General features: G+C 45.8%; 2 protein-coding genes across 4 annotated transcripts in view; both read left to right on the top strand.

Annotated features, from left to right (window-relative positions):
* Positions 1-661: 661 nt before the first annotated feature.
* Positions 662-8,759, top strand: Eif3f (eukaryotic translation initiation factor 3 subunit F). The gene is made up of 8 exons (XM_055607474.1): positions 662-1,053; positions 5,332-5,402; positions 5,623-5,702; positions 5,967-6,104; positions 7,357-7,448; positions 7,754-7,890; positions 8,001-8,114; positions 8,530-8,759. The coding sequence occupies exons 1-8, from the start codon at positions 678-680 to the stop codon at positions 8,605-8,607; spliced, it is 1,086 nt and encodes a 361-aa protein (XP_055463449.1). The 5' UTR covers positions 662-677; the 3' UTR covers positions 8,608-8,759.
* A 6,852-nt stretch (positions 8,760-15,611) lies between these two features.
* The window catches only part of Tub (TUB bipartite transcription factor), a 76,450-nt gene continuing 70,259 nt past the window's right edge, over positions 15,612-21,802 (top strand). For all 3 annotated transcript variants that reach the window (XM_055607430.1, XM_055607429.1, XM_055607426.1), the window contains exon 1: positions 15,612-15,685. In XM_055607430.1, the coding sequence (XP_055463405.1) occupies positions 15,630-15,685 (56 nt within the window). In that variant the 5' untranslated portion in view covers positions 15,612-15,629. The remainder of the gene's footprint in view (positions 15,686-21,802) is intronic.

Below are 21,802 nucleotides of genomic sequence, written 5' to 3'. Positions count from 1 at the left end.
GTCCTTTGCCTTACATAATTTTTTCAGTTTCAAGAGGTCCCATTTATTAATTGTTGATCTTAGTGCCTGAACTGCTGATGTTCTGTTTAGGAAGTTGTTTCCTGTGTCAATTTTGAGTTCAAGTCTCTCACCCACTTTCTCCTCTAGCAGATTTAGTGTATCTGGTTTTATGTTGAGGTCTTTGATCCTCTTGGATTTGAGTTTTGTGCATGGTGATAAATATGAATCTATTTGAATTTTTCTGCAAGTAGACATCCAGCACAATTTGTTGAAGATGCTGTCTCTTTTTCCATTGTATGGTTTTGGCTCCTTTGTCAAAAATCAGGTGTGCATAGATGTGCGTAGGTGTGTGGGTTTAATAACCAATTCAAGGCTAAAACAAGAATTGCAACCTTTACACTGCTCTGTGCCGCTACCTGGTGGCAACTATGTAGATTGCTACTTATCCCCACCCCAGGAGGTACCAAATTTCCTAGGAACTACTTTTGCCTACTGCTGACTGAGTGTGCATCGGACAGAAATTAAACTGTACACTCCTCATTGAAACAACCACCGGTAAATTTCAGTACCCAATAGTCATCAAGAACTAATTCACGTGGTACTAATTTAGCCAATCAAAATTCCTAATACTGCCCCACTCACGCCTTTCCGTTCTCCGCTCCCTCTTTCTCGGCAAGATGGCGTCTCCTGCCGTACCGGCTAGTGTCTCCCCGGCCACTGCAACCGCACCCTCGGCGCCAGCCGTCACCGCAGCCCCAGCTTCAGCCCCGACAGTGCCCACGCCCGCTCTGGCGCCGGCTGCGACTCCCGCTGCGGCCCCGGGGCCCGTCTCGTCTGACCCTGCGGTAACTACGCCTGCCGCTCCGGGCCAGACTCCGGCCTCCGCGCCAGCCCCTGCGCAGACGCCGGCGCCATCGCAGCCCGGGCCCGCCCTCCCGGGGCCTTTCCCCGGCGGCCGCGTGGTCAAGCTGCACCCGGTCATTTTGGCCTCCATCGTGGATAGCTACGAGCGACGCAACGAGGGAGCTGCCCGAGTTATCGGAACTCTGCTGGGTGAGTGCTGGGGAATGTTTTCTTCCGTTCATCTCCCTCCTGTTGCGCCGGTTCCTCCTCTTCCATCGCCGTTGAACCATTTTTCTGCTTTTGCACCTTCTTGCTGTGGTTTGCCTTCCCAAGTGACTTGAATCCTGCCGAATCGCTGTTAGGTTGAGTGACAGAAATGTGCAATGAGCTATTGAGTAGTTATTTTATATTCTCATCAGCTAAGTACGGAGAGTCCATGCTGCCAAAAATGAACTCGAATGGCAAGCAAGAAGTTCAAAACCTCTGAGCCTTCGGTACCCACATTTTCCCTCTTATCCACTGACTAGCTACCACCTCCCTAACACCCACAAATAAGTGCCCACCACCCATGTAAGGAAAAAGGATAGGTCAGAAGCTTCCACCAGTTCAACAAATACACCAGGTTTATCCAAAACGTATTCGGGATATATATCTTGCTTTCCTGAACTTTTCAGACAGACATCTGCCTCATACTAGTTCCTAGTGGAGTAAAACCAGCTTATGCTCAGGTCCAAATTCCTGCCCCAACTTCACTTTCCTGTGATTTTCCATTTGGACACAAGCACCCTTAACCTTCAAAGCGAAGAGTAATCTTTTCTTTGCCCATGTTACAGATTTGGGGAAGTAGATAGTTTATATTAAAGTTGTTTGTAAAACTGAAAAGCACTAAAGACTGTTGAATACATTTCTTTCTCTGGATACTGCTGGTCCAGTCAGACTGGTTCACACTCTGCCTTAGTGACAGCTTTTTAAAATTAGCAGTCCACTCCAGTTTTACCCATCATCTCTTTATTCCTGGTGGTCTTGTAGTGATCCTTACACCATGGAAGACAATTCAGGTATTGCAGAGAGGACAGGATATGTAGTTAGACTCTAGCTATTATTAGCAAATTAGCAAAGATCTAGTTCCTTTAGAGTCTTCTTTAGTAGTTTTTGTGAGAATGAAATTATTACAGAAAGTAGCTAATGTCTGGCACACCTTGGGTACAGCAACTGTTGCTCGCTGTCTGCTACATAGGAGGCCGAACCACCCCACCATACATTTCTTTGTCTTTGACAGTGTAGCACTTTACAGGATTAGAGTGGATACATTGTCTTTTATCAAAGCACACTTGCATTTTCTTTGCCATGGTATCTTTTATACTCTCCATTTTATTTCAGTTCCACAACTTCTGTTTTTAACCTCTCAGGTGTTTTTAACCTCTCAGGTGTTGGCCTACTGTAACTGTCCACTTCTGTAACAAAAGATTTTTGCATCAATGACTTGCCATCTGACAAATAACTTTGAGTATGCTATCTAATTTCCAGTCTCTGGAGCTACTTAACTAAAGGAATAAATGTCTACACAAGGTTTTTGGTTCACTCATTTGTAATAGGAAGGCCAGTCGTAGTGTATAGATTCTCGATCGGACTGAATTCTGTTCAGTGCTCCCACTGTTACAAAACAGTTGTTCATAGAAAAAAAAAAAAAATGAGCAGTATGTGCTTGGTAGGAACTTTAACTTTTCTTGGGTTTTAATTTATGAAAGATGTTGTTTGGTTAAATAAAATTATCAGTGGCTTTCATGTACCGTAAAATCGTTAGGTATGTAAAACACTGCTGTAACCTTAAGCTCTAGATGGAAACATAGCACCAGTAAATAACTACTATAGATGTGATAACTGTTCTGCTAGCAGGGTGTCCCTTGGAAGCATAGAGATGCAACTATGTAAAAAGTTATGGAGGATTCACAGAAAAGATGTGAAAGGTCATGGTAAGGTGTAACATGTTTCCAATGTGAAATAAGCCCTTAAATGGACAATATCCACATGTGATTCCAAAAGGAGCAAGACCTGAATTTAAAATTTTATATATTAAATAGTTTTCAATGACTATGCTCATAGGTTATAGCTCTTTGTAAATACTCTAAACTTAGTGTCTTTTGTCCTCAAATAAAACCCTTAGCTATTCAAATTATAGAATATAATTTTTAGGATTATGTTTTAAATATCATAATTTTGAAAATTTTGAGAATGCCTGGGAATACTAATTTTTTATCTATGAATCTCAAAAAATAACATGCTAGGAATTTGAAAACAGAAACTTATTTGCTTTTACTTTATGAAATAGTTCTAAAATGTATCGCTGTTGAAAAATAAACTGGTTTTATTATTTAAAAATGAAACAGGTAAAATTTTAAAAAGAAAGCTCTTGCCAAGTCCACTGTCTGAGGAGGTCAGCATCCCAGGCATATGGGAGGGTGCAGGAGGTGAGGCCCTCAGGTTCTGGGCACCTGCCTCTGGGACAGGTGCTGCAGGATGCTGGGAAGACTACAGCAGTCACATCTCAGCAGGAGGCTCTTGAGCAGTACTCATTCCAGAGCTGAGACCAGGAAAACGTAGAGAAGGTGGCTGTTTTGTGGAAAGCATTAGATTTGTGCTCGGCCCAGACAACAGATTGAGGACAGTCTAGTAAAGTGAAGCACTTGAGAAGTAGAGGCAGGGAAGGGGTGGGGGACAGTTAAAGGTAGGAACTAGAGACAGAAGGGACATGGTATGATCACAAGTGCAGCATTAGAGGGTAACTGAGGTGCATAGGAGAATAAAGGAAAAACAGAATTTGGCTAGGTCTTGATATATATTGCTTGTGAGATGCCCATGAGTGTGATTGAACTTGTCAGGTAGAAAATTGAGTAAGCCAGGCTGCCAAGGGCATTCACAAGCCTGACCTTGGTTTAATTCCCAGAATCCACATGGTGGAAGGAGAATCAACTTCTGCAAAAGTTCCTCTGCCCTCCATAGGCAAACAGCTGCACCCACCCACAATTAGTGCAAAAGACAGAGAAAATTTAACAATAAATGTGAAGAAGAGAATGTAAAAGAGATGTGGACAAGTACGTCCCAGTCACCAGAAGATAAATAACTGAAATCACCTACCACAGGAATTGGCAGCTGTGTTTAAAAAAGAAAGAAAGAAAAGTCTGTCACAGCTACTCAAACTCTGCCTTTATAGCAAAAAAAAAAAAAAAAAAAAAAAAGCCATAAATAATGCATAAGAGATTGGGCACATAAACATTTATTAACTCATGTTTTTGGGTCAGGACTTGACCTAGAAAAGTAGCAAAAACTAGGAACAGTAAGAATGCTGAAAACCTGAGGTGTCAGAGGAGGAGCCAACAGATAGGAAGAAATGGGAGAAAACTAGGAGACTGGTATCATGGAGGCCCTAAGAGGGAAGGCTCTGAATGGAGGAAGTAGTCTGTCAAATGTTGATGAGTAGCCAGGTGAAAGTATACCAGGGGTTTAAGAACATAGTTGGGAAAATGAAACCATAGCACTGGCAGACAAACCAAACCACTAGCTGGCACATCTTCCAATAGGTTGGGGTAGAGAGCTTGGGGGAGCATACCAGTACATCAGAAGAAAGTAAAGTCAGGACCCATGGCCCAGTGAGATCCAGGAACTAATGTAAGAGAGGGTAAGAGGCTGGTCTAAAGGAAGGTCCAGCTAGCACTGTGAAAACTGATACTAGACTGCTCCATTGGTGATCCAAATAGACATTAACATCCTCAGCAAGCTGTGCTGGTGAACTTTCAGGCACAACCTCTAGAGCAGTGGTTCTCAACTTTGGGTAGCAACTCTGTTGGGGCCAAATGACCCTTTTACGGAGAGTGGCCTAACAGCTTTGGAAAATACAGATATTTACATCATGATTCATAACAGTAGCAAAATTGTAGTAACGAAAATAATTTTATAGTCGGGGCTTCACCACAACAAGAGGAACTGTATTAAAGGGTTGCAGCATTAGTGAGGTTGAGAAACAGTGCCCAGAAAGTGAGAGTGAGTATTATGGGGAAGGACTGGTAGTGGGAAGTAGCAGGAAAAGGAGACCTTGTGAAGGAAGACTTAACCCTGTTTGGTAATCGAATTAAGAGTTGGGGGTCGCTCCACAGTTTTAAGTTCTTCGGAAAATGCTGGTTCTGTTGATGCTGAACTTGGTCCTAATGTGTTGGCTTCCATGTGTGGTGACTCTGAAATCAGGAGCTGGAGAAACAGCTCAGTTAATAAAGCACTTCCCTGCCATGTTTGAAGCCCTCAGTTCAGTCCCCAGCCAGGTGTGGTGCACGCCTATAAGCCTAGCACTTAGCTAGTGGAGACATGATGCTTGGAAGTTCTTGGTCATCTTTGGTTACAGAGGACCCTGCCTTATGAAGAACAAAGGAAATAGTCAGGGGCTGTGGGCCGTGGGATCCCAGGATTATGTTAACACCTGGTTGTTCTCTTTATCAGGAACTGTTGACAAGCACTCTGTAGAAGTCACCAACTGCTTTTCAGTGCCACACAATGAGTCAGAAGATGAAGTAAGTTGAGTGTGGTTTTAAACAGTCCCTGTGTGGTTCATAGCCATTCATCTCTTGGCTTCCCTCGAGGCCTCACTGTGCTGGGTCTGTAACCAGACCTGCAGCAGAGCTGCCTTCCCTGTCCACATCAGGACTCCATCTGGTGGGTTGGTCTTTCTTCCTGTTCAGTGATAGTATACACTTTTAGCTTCTTAACTTTGGCTCTTGCCTTCCCTCTTAGGTGGCTGTTGACATGGAATTTGCTAAGAATATGTATGAATTGCACAAAAAAGTCTCCCCAAATGAGCTCATCCTAGGCTGGTAAGTTGTGGATGTTGGGAGTGGATAGAAAGTCTAAAATGAGGGCCAGGCTCATTTGTCTTTTCTCTCTCCTTTCAGAGATAGAACAGTCAAATCATGTGACCGTGAGAGCCTATAAATTCAGTATTTTGATAAAAATGATCCTATAAAAGTCAAGAATTTCAATTACTGCTAGCATAGGGGTATCAGAGCCTCAGACACTCATGCCATCATTATCGAATATTATATTATCATTTGTGCATCTATAATTGCTCTGTTTTCCAGGTATGCGACAGGCCATGACATCACAGAACATTCGGTGCTGATCCATGAGTACTACAGCCGAGAAGCCCCGAACCCCATTCACCTCACTGTGGACACAGGTCTCCAGAATGGGCGCATGAGCATCAAGGCCTATGTCAGGTGAGTCCTGAGCAATAGGAGCATTTATGACGACCTTTTATGCCTGGGTGGCGCTCCCACTCAGGCCTAAATCTGCAGCTCATTTTCTCTGCAGGAAACTTCATTCCTCTTTTGACTGCTGTCATTAGAGAAGTTTCTGAAGCAAAGTCTGACCCCTTAATTTACACTCACTGGTCCTACTTTCACCAGAGTACTTGTTTGTAACCATTCCAAATAGTAGTGCCCTTAGTATATGAACAGATCACCTTTTTATTTATATATATATAGTGTGTGTGTGTGTGTGTGTGTGTGTGAGAGAGAGAGAGAGAGAGAGAGAGAGAGCTCTTTCTGTAACAGTCCTCATGTGGTATGCTTAGCATGGTCCTTCTGTGACCACATTCATTGTTTTTCTGGATTAGTTAGTTTTTCATTGTCTCCTTTTGCTTTCTATTACTGTAAAAAAAAACACTGACCAAAAACAACTTGGGAAGGAAAGGGCTTATTTTGCCCTACATTGAGGGAAGTCAGGGTGGGAACCTGAAGCAGAACCATGGAGTAATGCTTCCTTGTTCCCCTGGCATGCTCAGACTTCTTATTCCTTCTTATTCTTTCTATGACCACCTGCCCAAGGGTGGCACCACTCACATCAATCATTTGTCAAGAAATGCCCCACAGACTTGCCTGCAGGCCAGTCTAGTGGAGGATTCGAAGGCATGGAGGGTCTTCTTCCCAGGTGACTCTAGCTTATGTCAAGTTGACAGAAAATCCTAACTAGCATATCCATTATTCCTAGGACTTAGCACAATATTCATAAACTAGAGAGTGCTGGCCTTGTTTGGAACACATCTTTTATGCTGGGATTAAGTATGCTTTTGGACAATGACATTGCAGTATTGACACATGGAACTTGGGGAAGGAATAGCTGAGGAAGGTGCTTATTACTACAGCTGAGCCCTCGCCCTCACCCCTTCTTAGTCTCTACAAGTGCAGCCTCAAAATCCAGATGAAAATGCAAAATTGAAATGGTAAACACAACAATTTTAGTAAAGTTGCTTCCAGCACCCAATCTAGTGGTTTGGGGCATGAAACATCTGGGGTGCTATCCTCATCACATCCTGGAAGAAAAGGAAAGTTTGCTTTCAAGATATTTCTGGGGCAGTCCTGGCCTTCTCACATTGAAGGTATTAACTTTTGTGACTGCTTTCCCAGCCTACTCTACATGAGGAAACTGCTCCCAAGAACATCTGTTTACCTTTTCTCTTCCTCCCACCAGCACTTTAATGGGTGTCCCTGGGAGGACCATGGGAGTGATGTTCACACCTCTCACTGTGAAGTATACATATTACGACACTGAACGCATTGGAGGTGAGTTCCTTCCCCCACTCTACACACTTGGAGACCCTAGGCTTATTCAAGGGAGGGAGCTTTTTCTCTGTGACAAAGATAGAGGCCACATAATCATTCGTACGAGGTCAGAATCAGTAGTTAGCAAGCCAGGTGGAGGAGCTGAGCTCTCCAGAGGAAGAAAAATCCATGAGGATAGAGCAGGGATTTGGGGGAGTTGGCTGTGACCACAGGGCGTGGAGGGAGTTAGGTGGTTAGAGACCTTTTTCCTCTTGTCGTTACTAAGTTTTCTGTTGTCTCTTACTGCCTGCCCCACACTCCCACAGTTGACCTCATCATGAAGACATGTTTCAGCCCTAACCGGGTGATTGGACTCTCAAGTGATTTACAGCAAGTGGGAGGGGCCTCAGCTCGCATCCAGGATGCTCTAAGCACTGTACTGCAGTATGCTGAGGATGTGCTGGTGAGAGGTGGAGAGAAGATGCATGGGGGAGGGGGCAGCATCCCTGCATGGACCGCTGGTGCCATAACAGTACCTGGCGGTGCCTCATTGAGTCTTTGTTCTGTGCTCAGTCCGGAAAGGTGTCTGCTGACAACACTGTAGGCCGCTTCTTGATGAGCCTGGTTAACCAAGTACCCAAGATAGTTCCTGATGACTTTGAGACCATGCTCAACAGCAACATCAATGTGAGTGCTGTGGCTGTACCCCGGGAGCTGGGTAGGAGAAGTGCAGCTATGTAGTCCAGGCTGGAGGCAGTACAGTGTGTTCTCTGCTAGTTGTTGTCTGAAGGACTGCTGGTGTTGCCATGACTTGTTAGAAGACTTGCTAAGATTTAAGGTGACAGAGACAGTTTCTGATTTTCCCCATCCTTGTTCCCAGGACACACCATCCATACTCCATAGGTTTCCACTTCAGTCCCCTATCAGAGAGGATAGTGTTCATGCACATTCCCAGGCTTCCACCTTCATCCCCTACCCTGACTGTCCACACTTGCATTTATCCAGGGCACTCCACAGCCAGTGTCCACAATAGAGCTGGCCAGCACCAGCCTTTCTGTCAGCATTCCCCTCAGCCCCTCACTGTTTATCCTTTGTCTTCCAGGACCTGCTGATGGTGACTTACTTGGCCAATCTCACCCAGTCACAGATTGCCCTCAACGAGAAACTTGTAAACCTGTGAATGAGCCCCAAGAGACACTTGTGCTGGTCTTGTTTTTCACCACAGGACTGAGACAGAAGTGGAGGCAAAGGGTATCTTTGTGGTCTTGAGTCGCAGTGACTCAGTCAGCTGCTTGTGACTCCAAATAAACATAGCCCGCCTTTTGTAAGTGAGCTTTATCTGATGTGAGTTTATTGTTGGGAGAAAGAAGTGTGTTCTTGAGCTCTTAAGAAGCCAGGAAGTGGGCACTCTGGGGAGAAGCTGGCTATGTGTTGGCATGACTCACCAGCAGTGGTTACAGCCACAGCACAGGCTGTGTTAGCTTCACCCAGCCCTACACTTGAGAGACTTGCTGGCACAGTGATTCTGCAGTGATACTTTTTTTCTGCTTTTAACACTTAGGATCATAACAAACAGTATCTCCAAGGTTGTTTTAGTTTCTTTGTTGTTTTTTTGTTGTTTTTTTTTTTTTTTTGTTTGTTTGTTTGTTTGTTTTTTCCCCTCCATAGCATCTTACTAGATGGCAGTTCAGGAAAATTGCCTTGTGTAGTGTGAAAGGACCTGAAGATAAGCTAATGAGCTGGAACAGAGGGAAGAGGATGGGGACACACCTCAGTCCTGGGATCCATGAGTCCACGGGCAGAAAACTTCCATGGTGAGGAATATCTGCCTAACCAGGTTACTGGATCTGGAAAAGTGTCCTCATACAGACATATTTGTATGATATGCATGTGCCCACACCAAAAAGCCAAAGAATGATGAACTGAAATCACAGTAGCAGTCAGACACCTTAGCACAGGGAGGCAGCCGAGTAGAAGCAAATGTAGGTTAGTGACTAGTGTGAAGGTGGGTGGCAGGTTAATGGGTCTAAATAGAGTCAAGTATGAATGGGTGTTAGTGTGACGTTTATTTAATAGACATTGTGTTTAAATGAGAGAAAGAAATACATTGAAAATAATGTGAAGGGTTGTTTTTTAATGTTCTCTAGTTGATATGGAAGAAAACTAAAATGCTAACAAGAAGTATGGGGTTGTAACTTTGCCTAGGATGGATGGATGGATCTCTTGGAGGATGGGGACTTGACCCCCAGCATCCCATAAAAATTGGGTGTGATGGCACACCTGTAATCCCAACCAGGGAGGAAGGGAGCTGGAGAATCAGAAACTGAAGCTTATATCAGCTGTATGTGAGTGTGACACCTGCGTGAATGGCATTAGATCCTGTTCAAAAACCAGGCAGCAAATAGAACGTCAATGAGAAGCACAGGAGGCAGTTACTGAAGGACAGCATATTCTCAGATAAAAGTGTAAATTTTCCCAAAAGTGAATTATGTATTTGTCACAATTCCAGTAAAATGAAAATATATTTTGATCTGGGCAAGCTGTTTCTAAATGTTTATATGAAAAAATAAAAATGTCTTCCAGAACAGTTTCTGCAGAAAATACTACTCCTGTCTCAGAACTGTGTGACCACAGCAGGAAGTGTTGACTCAAAAACACAAATCAGACTTTCCAGTGAAGTGTTCTTACTCTATAAGGAAGTCCTTCCTAACGTAAGCACTGAGAATCCATGAGCTTTTTAGAGCTTGATATCCCCTTAAACATTTTGACTGGTGATGCCCACCTAAAGGTCTCAGCACTCAGGGAAGCAGAGGAAGCCAGATCACTATGAATTCAAGGTTAGCCTGGTCTAGAAAATCAGACAACCTCCAACTCATAGATTCCCCTGCCTCTCTCTGCCTTAGGAAAGTGCTGAGAGCAAAGCTGTTTGCTGCCACACCTGGCGATAAGTTCATATGTCTACACATACACAAGAAGAATAAAAGCAAAATACAAATATCCATAATCTCACTAATAGAAACATTTTATCATGTTTTCCATTCTGTGAATGGCTAGCAATGATGGCCAGAGAAAGGACACATGACAGACATGCTTCTCTGGCAAGTGGATAGCCAGTGTAGCGGTTTTTGAATTTATCAAAATCACAGATATTCTTCACTCTGGAATTCATGTGTTTGTGTGTGCGTGTACTCACATATATCCTGTAGATTGACTTATTTGATTTTGACAACATAGTAGGTAGTTGCATCTGACTATTATCAAAGACTTTTCATCAACCCAAATACTACTACAAGGAGCTGTAATTTTATGACATGCTCATAAACTGCAATACTGTGCAGGTAAGAATGAGACAGTATTTTAAAAAAAGGATGAAGTGCGTTCTGTGATTGTCACAGTGTGCATGAAAATAAATGATAATGCCTAGAATATCAGTAAAAGTATATTCAGTTCTTGGAAGCTCTTGTATTGGACCCACACACAGTAACACAAGCTCTGGGTCTCAGGAGGGAAAGCAGTTACAGTGGTGTCTAGGCTATGAATTATACCTGCTTGTCCCTTGATGATTAGTATGATTTATCTTTGTCCATATGTCTCAAAAAAAAAGATATTTTCAGTCTGTTTGGCATCTGCTAGCTCTGTATTGACGTTCTGTTCTCTGTTGGTGGTTGTCTTCTCTGTGGCAGTCTTCATCCCCTAAGACAGGCTACCAGTTGCATTGTTTTAATGGGCTTTTTCAGCCGTGACCACTAGAGGGCATGTTTGCATAATTCAGAAGCCTCAGGCTACCCATATTCAGAGCCTGAGCAGTTTTCTAAGGTTGGGGGGGAGGGGGGGTGACAGCCTTGTGTTTTGGAAAAGCCAGGGCTTCAGGACATGCTTCCTTTAGCCACCTGGGAACCGCAGAATGATGAGTCCGAAGACTGTTCTCCTATCCTCACCTCCAAACTACTCCAAGTAGACACATAAGCTACTTCAAAACTAGACTACAATGCATATTAAAACCTAGGCCCTTCTGTATAGAAATCCTGAGGCTGATATGCACAGGAGCAGTTCTAGCCTAGGCCTGATTACTCCAGTGAGAAATGTCTGGGCAAGGAGAAGTACAGAGCTAGTAAGTGGCTCTGGGGACTTTCTCCATAGCACTAGAGTTTGGAGCAATAAATATGAGGCCTTTGCCACGTTTTGGGGATTGGAAGTATAAGGTAGGGCTGTGTCTAGAGATCTTGGCAAAATTGCTTTATAAAGAATATAAGGGATAGTAAGGTTAGAGTGACTACAAGCCATCAGTTTGCATATAAAGATTCATCTAGGTGGGAACATACTTGCTTGGGGTTCACTGAAAGCATGTGCAGCGGACATGAACAAAGTTGTGTATGTGTGAGGATATTTGTGGGGTTGCCACACACAACAAGCTTGCAGATAGATGCTTGCTGTGGACACTGACATGAGAAACAAAGGTCTGTACCACTTGGTACCACTCCCGTTAGTCCACTCCCATTCCTTTTTCCCCAGACCAATATATTCTAGTCTTGCTGCATGCAGGCCTCTTATCAGCCAGTCAAGTCATTGTCCATTGCCCAGTGGAACATGTGGATTCTTAGCTCAGAATACATCCCTATTTATGAAGTTGATGGCCAAATGAGTGGGGAGGTCCCTCCCCACTCAGCTAAGAACTTACTGTAGCGCCAGTAACAATTCAGAGTGCAGTGTAGTTGCTGTTTGGTTTTGGTTCATACCATTATATCAAGACAACTCAATGTCACACTCTCCTGGCTCAACTGTGAGCTCTGTTTCCAAGTGTAAATCTCTCTCTACTACAGAAGGTAAGGCCTGGCCTCCAGATCTAAGGGTCAGCACAGGTTTCCAGAGACTCCATGCTGTTCTTACCTGATGCAGATTCCTTCGGGCACTATTAGACTGTTAACTTAGAGTTGGGGCAGCTGGCACCTTAGTTGTAACTTGTGGAAGATAATTTTTCTTCCTTAAGTCTATATTTAAAAGTCAAATAGAGGGCTGGGGATGTAGCTCAGTGGTAGAGCATGTACCTAACATGCACAAAGTCCTGGGTTCAATTTCCAGTCCCCCTAAAAAGTTAGATATTAAATAGGTTGAAGGTTCTCTGGGGTCATATTTTTATATGCCAAATTTATTTTAACATCTGACCTCAGGTTATACTTTCCCCTAACATACTCAGATTCACTAGTCTGCCTCCTATTTAAGGAAGTCTAATCCACTGCTTCTGGGGTCATGGGCATGTCAGGAGTCTCACCATCAAGACATGGTTTGGAGAAGGGGTTCCTGTTTAGGACTCGGTCCTCAAATGTCTGTGAGCTCCACAGGGAACAGACAGTAGCAGTGTCTGCCTGATAAATGATAAATGTAGCACATTGCTAAGTGCCTGGCCCATGGAAGACCCTGGTGCTGACAACTCTGATAAGTCAGCTGGAAAGCTACAATGGTTGTAGACATGACTAAACTGGATAGGGGTGGCAGCCTCAAAAGCAACAGGCACCAGGTAAGTGGGTAGTGAGAGAAGCTGCCTGAGTCTGTAGGAGAGTGGTGTGCCTCCTGATCCCAGTGCAAGGAACAGCCACTTGTTTTCAGCCCCAGATTCCTCCCGTTCCCTTAGTATTCAAGGGAGGATGGGGTAATGAATCATGTCATATCTCCCCGTTGTGTGTATGTGTTTGTGTTCATTTGTAAGTAGAGAACAACCCTGAGTGCTTCCTCATGACCTGTACCCGCCTGCGGGACTAGTAATTCGTGGGGTCCCCAAAGAGGACCAGGCCTGAAAGAAAAACGGGCGAGAGAGAAGAACGGACTCAAGCAAATGTGCACTTGTCAAGAGTCAAATTTTATTGAACCGGAGCAGGCTTTTAAGGCCAACCTTAGATGGGGCGGGGCGAGGGAGGAGCACAGTGTAGAACACTCAGGGAGGGGCAGGGTGGAAGTTACAAAATCTTGGCCCGGGGCTTGGAACACTTTGCAGTTATCTCGGGAAGTCATGGTACAGTTAGCACCTTTCTGCAACTGTCAAGCAGGATGTTGGTCAACCAGGTGCAGCAGGGTGGGGGGAATGAGAAAAGGTCAGAAGTTTCTTAGGGCTTGTCTCCAACAGTGACCCATCCACCTTGCTTCTTGAGCCACCATCTCTCAGTGGCCTAGAACTGACCAAGTAGGCTAGTCCTGGGGGTCCACCTGTCTCTTCCTCCTCCCCTGACCTGGAATATGAGTGCCACCAAGCATGGTCTTTTTATTTTTTATGTGGGATCTATCCCCAAAAAACTTTGGGACAAATGGCCATCTGTGGTGCTTATTAACATACCAAAGCACACACTGGCCTCTGGGCTCACTCAGGACCTGTGGCTCCTCTCAGCTCTCCTCACTGGGCCCTCTTCCCTTAACCTCTGTAGCTCAGGGCATCCCTTCCCTTCCCCCAGCTTCTTGTTCCTATGTAATCCTGCCCTTTGGACTATGCACTCTTTTGCTCTCCGCTTTGCCCTCTTTGCTCTTTTGGTCCCCTCTTGGCTTTAGGTCCCCTCTCTTGACCCTCTCTCCTCGTTCACTTTCACTTTCCTCTCTCTCCTCACGTGGCCACGCTCAGGCTGGACTCTTCCAGATGTCTCTGGCTGCATTTTCCCTCATATCAAAAGTAAAACCCTTCTCAACCGTGCCTGGAAGTGGTCATGTCCTCATTTTATTCAGGATTGAACTCAACTGTTTACACTGCAAGCCCTTGACTGCATTGTCTTCCCCAGCCCTAGCCAGATTTCTTAAGTGGTGGCAATTTATTCAATGTAAAAACATTGTTTGGGGAAAGCACATATGCAGGCTGAACGCAACAAGTGCACTGCCACTCCTGAAAGGCAAAGCGTTAAGTCGACAAGCATTAGCAGAGCTCTGCCTTCCAGCACCCTGCCTGCAGAGAATGGATGCGGGCCCCTCCACGACCCTGACCTGGATAGGAAGTTAGCTCAGCCTTCCCACAACAGCTGCACTGAAAAGCCCTTCTTAGGCCTCTGTGACCTCTGCAAGAAGATTATACCTGTAAACCCCAGCAGCCAGCAGCCCAAGGTGGGGGAAGGGAAAGAGTAGCCTGGAAGACAGGCAGACCCTGAGTAACCTCTCTATTCCACCTGCTCTAGCTTGGTGGTCCCTCCACTTAGCCTTCCCTGGGTACCAGTCAGGTGTACCTTGGAAAGAGGTTCAAAGCCATGTGTCCTGACCCAGAGCTGAAAACTCCAGGGGAGCCTGTATGCCTTGGAGTTCTCAGCCAGTGGCGTGGAATTGCCTAGTAAGGCATACTGCGGGAGGAACCGGCAATTTTGTAGCACAGTTGCAAAATCTCAGATCTTCTTGTTGAGAAGGAAGGTCTGTGTTAACTCCCCTTGAACCTGTCCCATTGAGCTAAAACAGCTAGATGTTTTCCAGAGGATTTGTGGTGGTTATGAAGAAAAAGCACAAAGAACATAAACAGGAGGAAATGGCCTAGAAACGGGATTGTTTACAAAGCATGGTTCTCTGGCTCTAGATTGTAGGCCCGGGCCCAGGGAATACAGTGAAGGAAACGGCGGATGGAGTGGATTTCTATGCCCTGTGACGATAGAGAGAGACACCGTGACTGAAGAGTAGCTTTGCTCCAACAGTTCCGTGCTGGGAAAACAGGGACCAGAAGAACTCAGGAATCAAGGAAATCAGAGGGGGCTGGGCATCCCCCTTCCAAGAGGAGGATGAAAGACCACTACTGCGCTGGGAAGGCGGGGTGGGGGTTATCTCTGCAGAACGGACCCGAATATGGAGAACACATCCCAGATTCCCCACACAGGCAGAAACCGCAACCTTTTAGCTGTCTCTCCCAGCAAGGTTTGAAAGCAGCGGTGCTCTACCGACGCCGGAAAAGATGGAGCGGTTGTCATGGCAACGTGGAGCACACATCAGAAATAAATAAATAAATAAGCAGTGGAGTTGCCGCAGCCGCGCCCCCGCGGGACAGGCGCGCAAGGGAGGGGACCCCTCGGGTCCGGGTCCCCGCAGCCCGCGCGCCCTCGTCATTGGCAGAGACAGAGGGGGGCCACCCCCGGGGGGGTGAATGGTACAGTCCTCCGCCCACGCCCCAGCCGGCCCGCCGCGGGTAAGCGAGCACCGAGCCCCGCGCAGTCGCCGCCGCCGCCGGTGGAGCCCTGATCCCAGCCCAGGACAGCGATGGAGGGAGTAAGCAGCCACCGCACCCTGTCCTACAGCCGCTGGAGCTACGACAGGTAGGGCGCGGACGGGGAAGATGAGCTCCTCCGTGTGGCCCGCGTGGGCGCCGCTGACGCGCGCACTCGAGGCTAATGCGGGCGTGAGCGCCCAGAGCTACCGGCATGGATTCCCGCATCCGCAGGCATCCGGGACTCGGGGTCCTCATGGCCTTGGATACCCAGAGTCGGAGCTCAGGAGCGGGCATTCTCACGCCTGCGGGCCAGAGCGATGGGAGGAGGGTTTGCGGGCACCGAGATGCTCGGGCTGTCGCACCGCCGTGAGGGTGGGAGCTGGAACCCGGCAAAGGCCGTGCCCTCCCTGCACTGACACGGTGCGCCCGGCCGACCCTCAGTGGGCGACCTGGTTTGTCCCGGCGGACGGACAGACTTGCACCTAGAAGTAGGTTCCTGCTCCTCCAGGCTGGCGGGATCGCAGCCCAGAGCTGGGTGTCGGGACGCGGAAGCCGCTCTGGGCTCCAGCGGGGGTGTCGGGCTCCGCGCACACCCCGCGGTGATGGCAAGCCGCTGCCAGCGTGGGCGCCTTGTAGCCGCGCTCCCCACACACTGGTCCTGAAGAAAGGAATCATCCTTCCTGGCGAAATGAGAAGAATAAGGGCAGCAAAATGAGTTAGTATTAAAGCAGAGCAGATTTATTCAGACTATATCCGTTCTACCATTTTTTCCCTTTTAAATGACCCACCCGGACCCCCCATTTAAAAATGAAATCATGCAGATAATAGTTTTGTTGTTGTTGTTGTTTTCGCCTTTTAAGTTTTCAACCTTGTGTGAATCTCCAAAATCCTGGAGTGAATTTTCTCATCCCCAGCTTTCAGCCTTGAAAGCTGGAAGAAACTTCATTAGCTGATCTCCCCGCCCCCTTGCTCTTCCCTCTGCCTGCTTTGCTTACCTCTGAGAAACCCTCCCTGCATCTCTGACAATGCTTGTTTTTCCAAGATTCAGAGGAACAGGTGCCCCTCCTTCCCAAGGCTAATTCCCTGAGGACCCCTCCTCACTTTCCCAGGGTCTCATGTCGCTGTGATCCTATTTGTCACCTCTTGGCTGGCAGACCTGCAGATCTGTCCAACTCCCTTTCTTTTCATTCAAGGCCTCCCCTGGGGCAAGGACCCTTTGAAACAGCAGATTCCCTGTCCTCCGTGCAGCCCTAGCTGCCTGCCAACCCCCACCTTTCAGTTCCAGTGAAATTGCCTTCTGACCAGCACTGTTCTGTCTAGAGAAAATTAGAGCCCTGGGGATAAGGAGATAAAGGACATAGATCCATCCCTCAAATGGCTCTACTGTCTACAGTCACATACAGACAGGTAGTAGCATATGCCAAATGCCTAATAAAATATAGAAGAGTTTAAAGTTAGGCTAATTTTTAGTAGTACCTGGGAAAGGAGGAGTTGTGCCCCTGTACAAACAAATTGGAGACTCTGGAGTTAGACAACCGAGATTAAATTGTGACTCCAGCTAGCTAACCTCAGAGAACTTCCCCTTTCCTGGGCCTCAGTTTCTTCATAGATAAAATAGAGGTGTGTAGGCAACATTAAGGTGATAGATATCAAGGGCAGAGTGAACCACTGGGAGACAGTAGTCACGGGCCACTGCTCTTGGACTGGTGGTGATTGTCTTTGGGAGCTCAGGTTTTCGAGAACTGTTGTTCTCCTTTTTAGTAGAGTTCTGGAAGCCTGTCTCCAAGAGTCATTTCTTGTCACCCAGACATCTTCAGTATCTGGGAGTTTTGTAAATAAAACAGAATCCCTGGCCCATACCCAAATTGACTAAATACGGATATTAGGAGGCTGGACTGTTTGTGCAAAAGTTCCCAGGTGTGAAACCTTTGGTTGGGCTGTTCTCTGGAGCACTGGTCTATAGCAACAACCTCTGTTTGGCTTTCAAAACAGAAATATTAAATGCAAAAATATCACACAGCCTCAAGAAGCTATTAAATATATTAAACAAAATATGTGTGAAGCACACAGATATTAAAAATTAAACTGTGGGCTAAGGCTGTGACTCAGTCGTATTTACCAAGGGTGCAGGAGGTCCTAGGTTCGATCTCTGGCACTGCATAAATCAACACCTAAAACCCTGGCACTCGGGAGGTGGAGGTAGGGTGATCAAGAGTTCATGATTATGCAGAACAAGTTTTAGGCTACATATAACCCTTAGAAAAGGGGACGTGGGAACTGTGCGATTCAGTTGCCTTACCCTGACCTCCAGGAGTAAGCTGTACTTAAGTGGACAGTTCTTATGCTTTGACTCAGGCTCAGCTTCTACAGGCTAGGCTTGCTGGTACCTGGGCTGAGAACAGCGCTCTCTCTCTCTCTCTCTGTCTCTCTGTGTGTGTGTGTGTGTGTGTGTGTGTGTGTGTGTGTGTGTGTGTGTATGTGTGTGTATGTCCACATGTTTTCTTGGGTTTGTTCACATCATGACAAAAGGGTTCTCAGGTGGGACACTTATATCATTGGTTGATCTCTTTCACTTCTCTGTGGTTAGTGTCACTTCTATTGGCCATAACAGCTCTTGAAACCTTCATCAAGACTGTCTCACTCATTTGTTTATGATATTGCAATAACTAGGGATTGAGCCCAGAGCCCAGTATGTGTCAGTCAAATTCTGTGCCACTGAATTGTGAATATCTATAGGTCTCCTCTTTTTTATTTCTTTCATTAATGATAATTTTCAATTTTAATTTCTTTATGTCCCGATCCCAGCCCCATCCCTCTTCTCCTCCCAGTTCTACCCTCATGCCCCCTCTCCTATCCCCTCTTCCTTTTTTCTCAGAGAAGAGGTACCTACCCACCCAGGCACCTCAAGTCACAGCAAGACCAAGTGCATCCTCTCTCACCAGGACCTGACAATGCAGCCCAGCGATGGGGAAGGGATCCAATGGCAGGCAACAGTCAGGGACAGCTCCTGCTCCCGTTGTTAGGGGACCCACAGATTGACTACACTGCACATCTGCTACACATGCATAGGGGCTCTGGGTCCAGTCCATGCGTGCTCTTTAGTTCAGTCAACATGAGCCCCGAGGGCTCAGGTTAGTTGACTCTGTAGGTCTTCTCGTGGTGTCTGTGACCCCTCTAGCTCCCTCTATCCTTCCTCCTACTCTTCCACAGAACTCCCCAAGCTCTGACTAGGCCTCCCTTTAAGTTTACTCTGAGTCAGGACCTCACAAGGGTGCCTTTGAAATCACTACGTAGTCCACCGTACAGGCCTCACACTTTTCAATTCTCCTGCCACAGCCTCCTGAGTAGCTATGATTGCCTTCCCGTGTTACCTGACCAGGATGGGACCCTTTTACCCTGATCCCTAGCCCCAGACTCTAAGCTTCTTAGAAAAACTGGTCACACCGGGCATGATCTCCTGTCACTTTCTGATTTCACACCATTTTGGTCCCTTCCAGTCACTCCATTTGGGGGCTTTGTTAGTGGTGGTTTCCTTTTTATTTTTGCTATTATAAACAATCTTATAATAAGCATCATGCTTGTGTGGAACTTTCCCTCGTGTCTCATGTCTGATTATTAGAATTGCACAGACACCTTGAAGTACTGTTGCTAGTTTTAGACTGACTGTCACCAGGTTGTCTACAGAGAAATTGTTTTCTGTGCCCATGGATCAGTTTGAGCACCTTCTTGGACAGTAATCTAATCACCTCAGTTTGGCCTCTTAGACTGAGGGTCAAAGTGACCTAACTACATAGAACTTTGGTTTTGCGAAGTCAACATGATCTGGCTTAAAAGCCCAGCTTCACCACTGTGACAGGTTGTGTAACACCCATTTACCAAAAATAAATAAATAAATAAACAATAGTATCAATCTCTTAAAGCATTCCTTTTATTAAATAAATTTTTAGCACTAATACTGGACAGTGTACGAGAGACTGGAGATAAAACAGTGAACAAAACAGAACCCAGGTCTCACAGTCCTCGCTGACTAGTGGGAGTGCGATGGACATAGACAAATACCAAGCCACTTGTGTAAATGCAGAAAAGAAAAGCAAGGAGAAAAGAGGCTGATTGTGGTAGCAGGTCCACCACACTTGGGAGGAAACTTCCTGGCAAGTAGGGAAAAGCCAGGGAATGAACCTTGTGACAAACAGGAAGTGTCCACTAGGGGGCGCAGCACTGAACGATCCTAAGGTCAGAACGTGGGCGCTTTGTAGAGCAAGCGGGAGTGTCCTTACTCATCTTTGTTCTAACCTCTTCCTCCCCAAATTCTGTATCTCATGCCCCATCCTCAGAGAACCACTGATTTTATTTGTTTGTATGTCTTAGAATTTTGTATAAATAGCATCACTCCGTATATGCCATCACTCCTGCCCTCTTTCACACAGGGCCATTCGGCATTCTTCCTTGTTGCCTGAGTCAGTAGACCATATATATCTCTTTACTGCTGAGAGATTTTTTCTGTAATATGGACATACTGTAGCTTGTCTAGTCACCCACTGGCAGACATCTAGGTTGCTGTTAGTTTGGGGCTATTACAAAAATAGCTTTTGTGACTATCAAGTTCAAGTCTGTGTATGAGTATTCGTTTGTTTGTTTGTTTGTTTGTTTGTTTGTTTGTTTGTAAACCTATAGTAGAGGAATGTCCGGATCATATGGTCATTATACATTTAAATTTTCAAGAAATTTTTCCAAAGTGAGTGTAACACTGGACTCTCTCATGGGAGTTCCATTTCCCCCCACATCCTTGGGACAAGCTGGTACATCCAAACTTTTTGTTTGTTTGTCTTGTTTTGTTTTATGGTGAAACAAATGTGTATATTTGGAATTAGCCAGCTGGACTCAGTTGAGATGATTCCAGTCTTGTTGGCAACATCCAGAGCATCATAATCAGGAACCAACCGAACATACATCTTCTCTCCGTCAGGCCACATCAGTGTCATAGAGTTTCTTCACAGCCTGTTTGATCTAGTGTTTGACATCCACAGTGAACACATGTGTGTTGTTGTCCTCTACCTCATGGCTGACTGGTGGACAGGCTGAATTTAATGATAGCATAGTGGTTGAGCTTATTTCTCCTGGCTGCACTCTTTCGAGGGTATCTGGCCCGCCTCCGGAGCCCCAGGGTCTTGGGCTGTCAGAAGGTGTGACTCTCTCTCTCTCTCTCTCTCTCTCTCTCTCTCTCTCTCTCTTGTGGCTGTGGCCACCTTTCAACACTGCCTTCTTAGCTTACAAGGCCTTTGCTTTGGCTTTGGGAGGGACAAGAGCTTCCTTCTTCGCTTTCAGCACTATCTTGGTGAAAAGCCAAACTTTTTAACTTGAAGCATTCCAATAGGGTTAGGTTGCTGTGATTTTATTTTGCATTTCTCTGGTAACTAATGATGTTAAGCAAATTTTTGTGTGCTTATCTGCCATCTATATGTCTTTGGAAGGAAGTATATGTGTTTTTCGTATTTTCAAACCTGGTGTTGGTTACCTTATTGTTGGAATTTATGAGTCCTTTTAATATTTTTGCTGTGTGTGTGTGTGTGTGTGTGTGTGTGTGTGTGTGTGTGTGGTGGGTGTATGTGTGTGTGTGTAGATCCCACATGTGGAGGTCAAGGACATCCCAAAATCAAACTGAGGTTGTCTGGCTTGGCAGTAGATACTCTTACCCACTGAGCCATCTTGCTGTCTGAGAGAGAGAGAGAGAGAGAGAGGCTGACTTCCACCTCCTGATTCTCCTGCCTCCACCTTCAGTGAACACGTGCCACCATGCTGCTGGATTGCTGTTCTTTGTCAGCTGTTGAGCTGGCAGTGTGTCCCTCGGTCCTCTTGCTTCCTTTCCATCTTCTTATGTGTTTTTTAAAGCAGAAGTTTTTGCTTGTGATGAAACCCAGTTTATCATTTTTTTTCTTTTGTGGATTGTTTCATAAATTTTAAGGACTCATTGCCTAACTAAAAGTGAAAAAAGCTAGACCCATCCCCCAGATGGGTCATGACAAAAGGGTTCTCAGGTGGGACAATAGGCTGTACCATCCTATTTTTTGGGAGACAGAGGCAGGCAGATCTCTGAGTTTGAGGCCAGCCAGGTCTATAAAGCAAGTACAGGACACCCAAGGCTACACAAGAGAAACCCTTTCTCGATAAACCAAAATAATAATAATAATAATAATAATAATAATAATAATAATAATAATAATAA

Source organism: Psammomys obesus, unplaced genomic scaffold (assembly GCF_907164565.1).
Source record: "Psammomys obesus unplaced genomic scaffold, mPsaObe1.curated_primary_1811, whole genome shotgun sequence".
NCBI classification, from domain to species: domain Eukaryota; kingdom Metazoa; phylum Chordata; class Mammalia; order Rodentia; family Muridae; genus Psammomys; species Psammomys obesus.
This window is presented reverse-complemented; position numbering and strand designations above follow the sequence as displayed.

Excerpts from the sequence above, each read along its gene's own strand:
- Eif3f (XM_055607474.1), top strand. The coding sequence starts at position 678 with ATGGCGTCTCCTGCCGTACCGGCTAGTGTCTCCCCGGCCACTGCAACC. Across the intron at positions 5,403-5,622 it reads ACAATGAGTCAGAAGATGAA|GTGGCTGTTGACATGGAATT; the intron begins GTAAGTTGAGTG and ends CTTCCCTCTTAG. Across the intron at positions 8,115-8,529 it reads TGCTCAACAGCAACATCAAT|GACCTGCTGATGGTGACTTA; the intron begins GTGAGTGCTGTG and ends TTTGTCTTCCAG.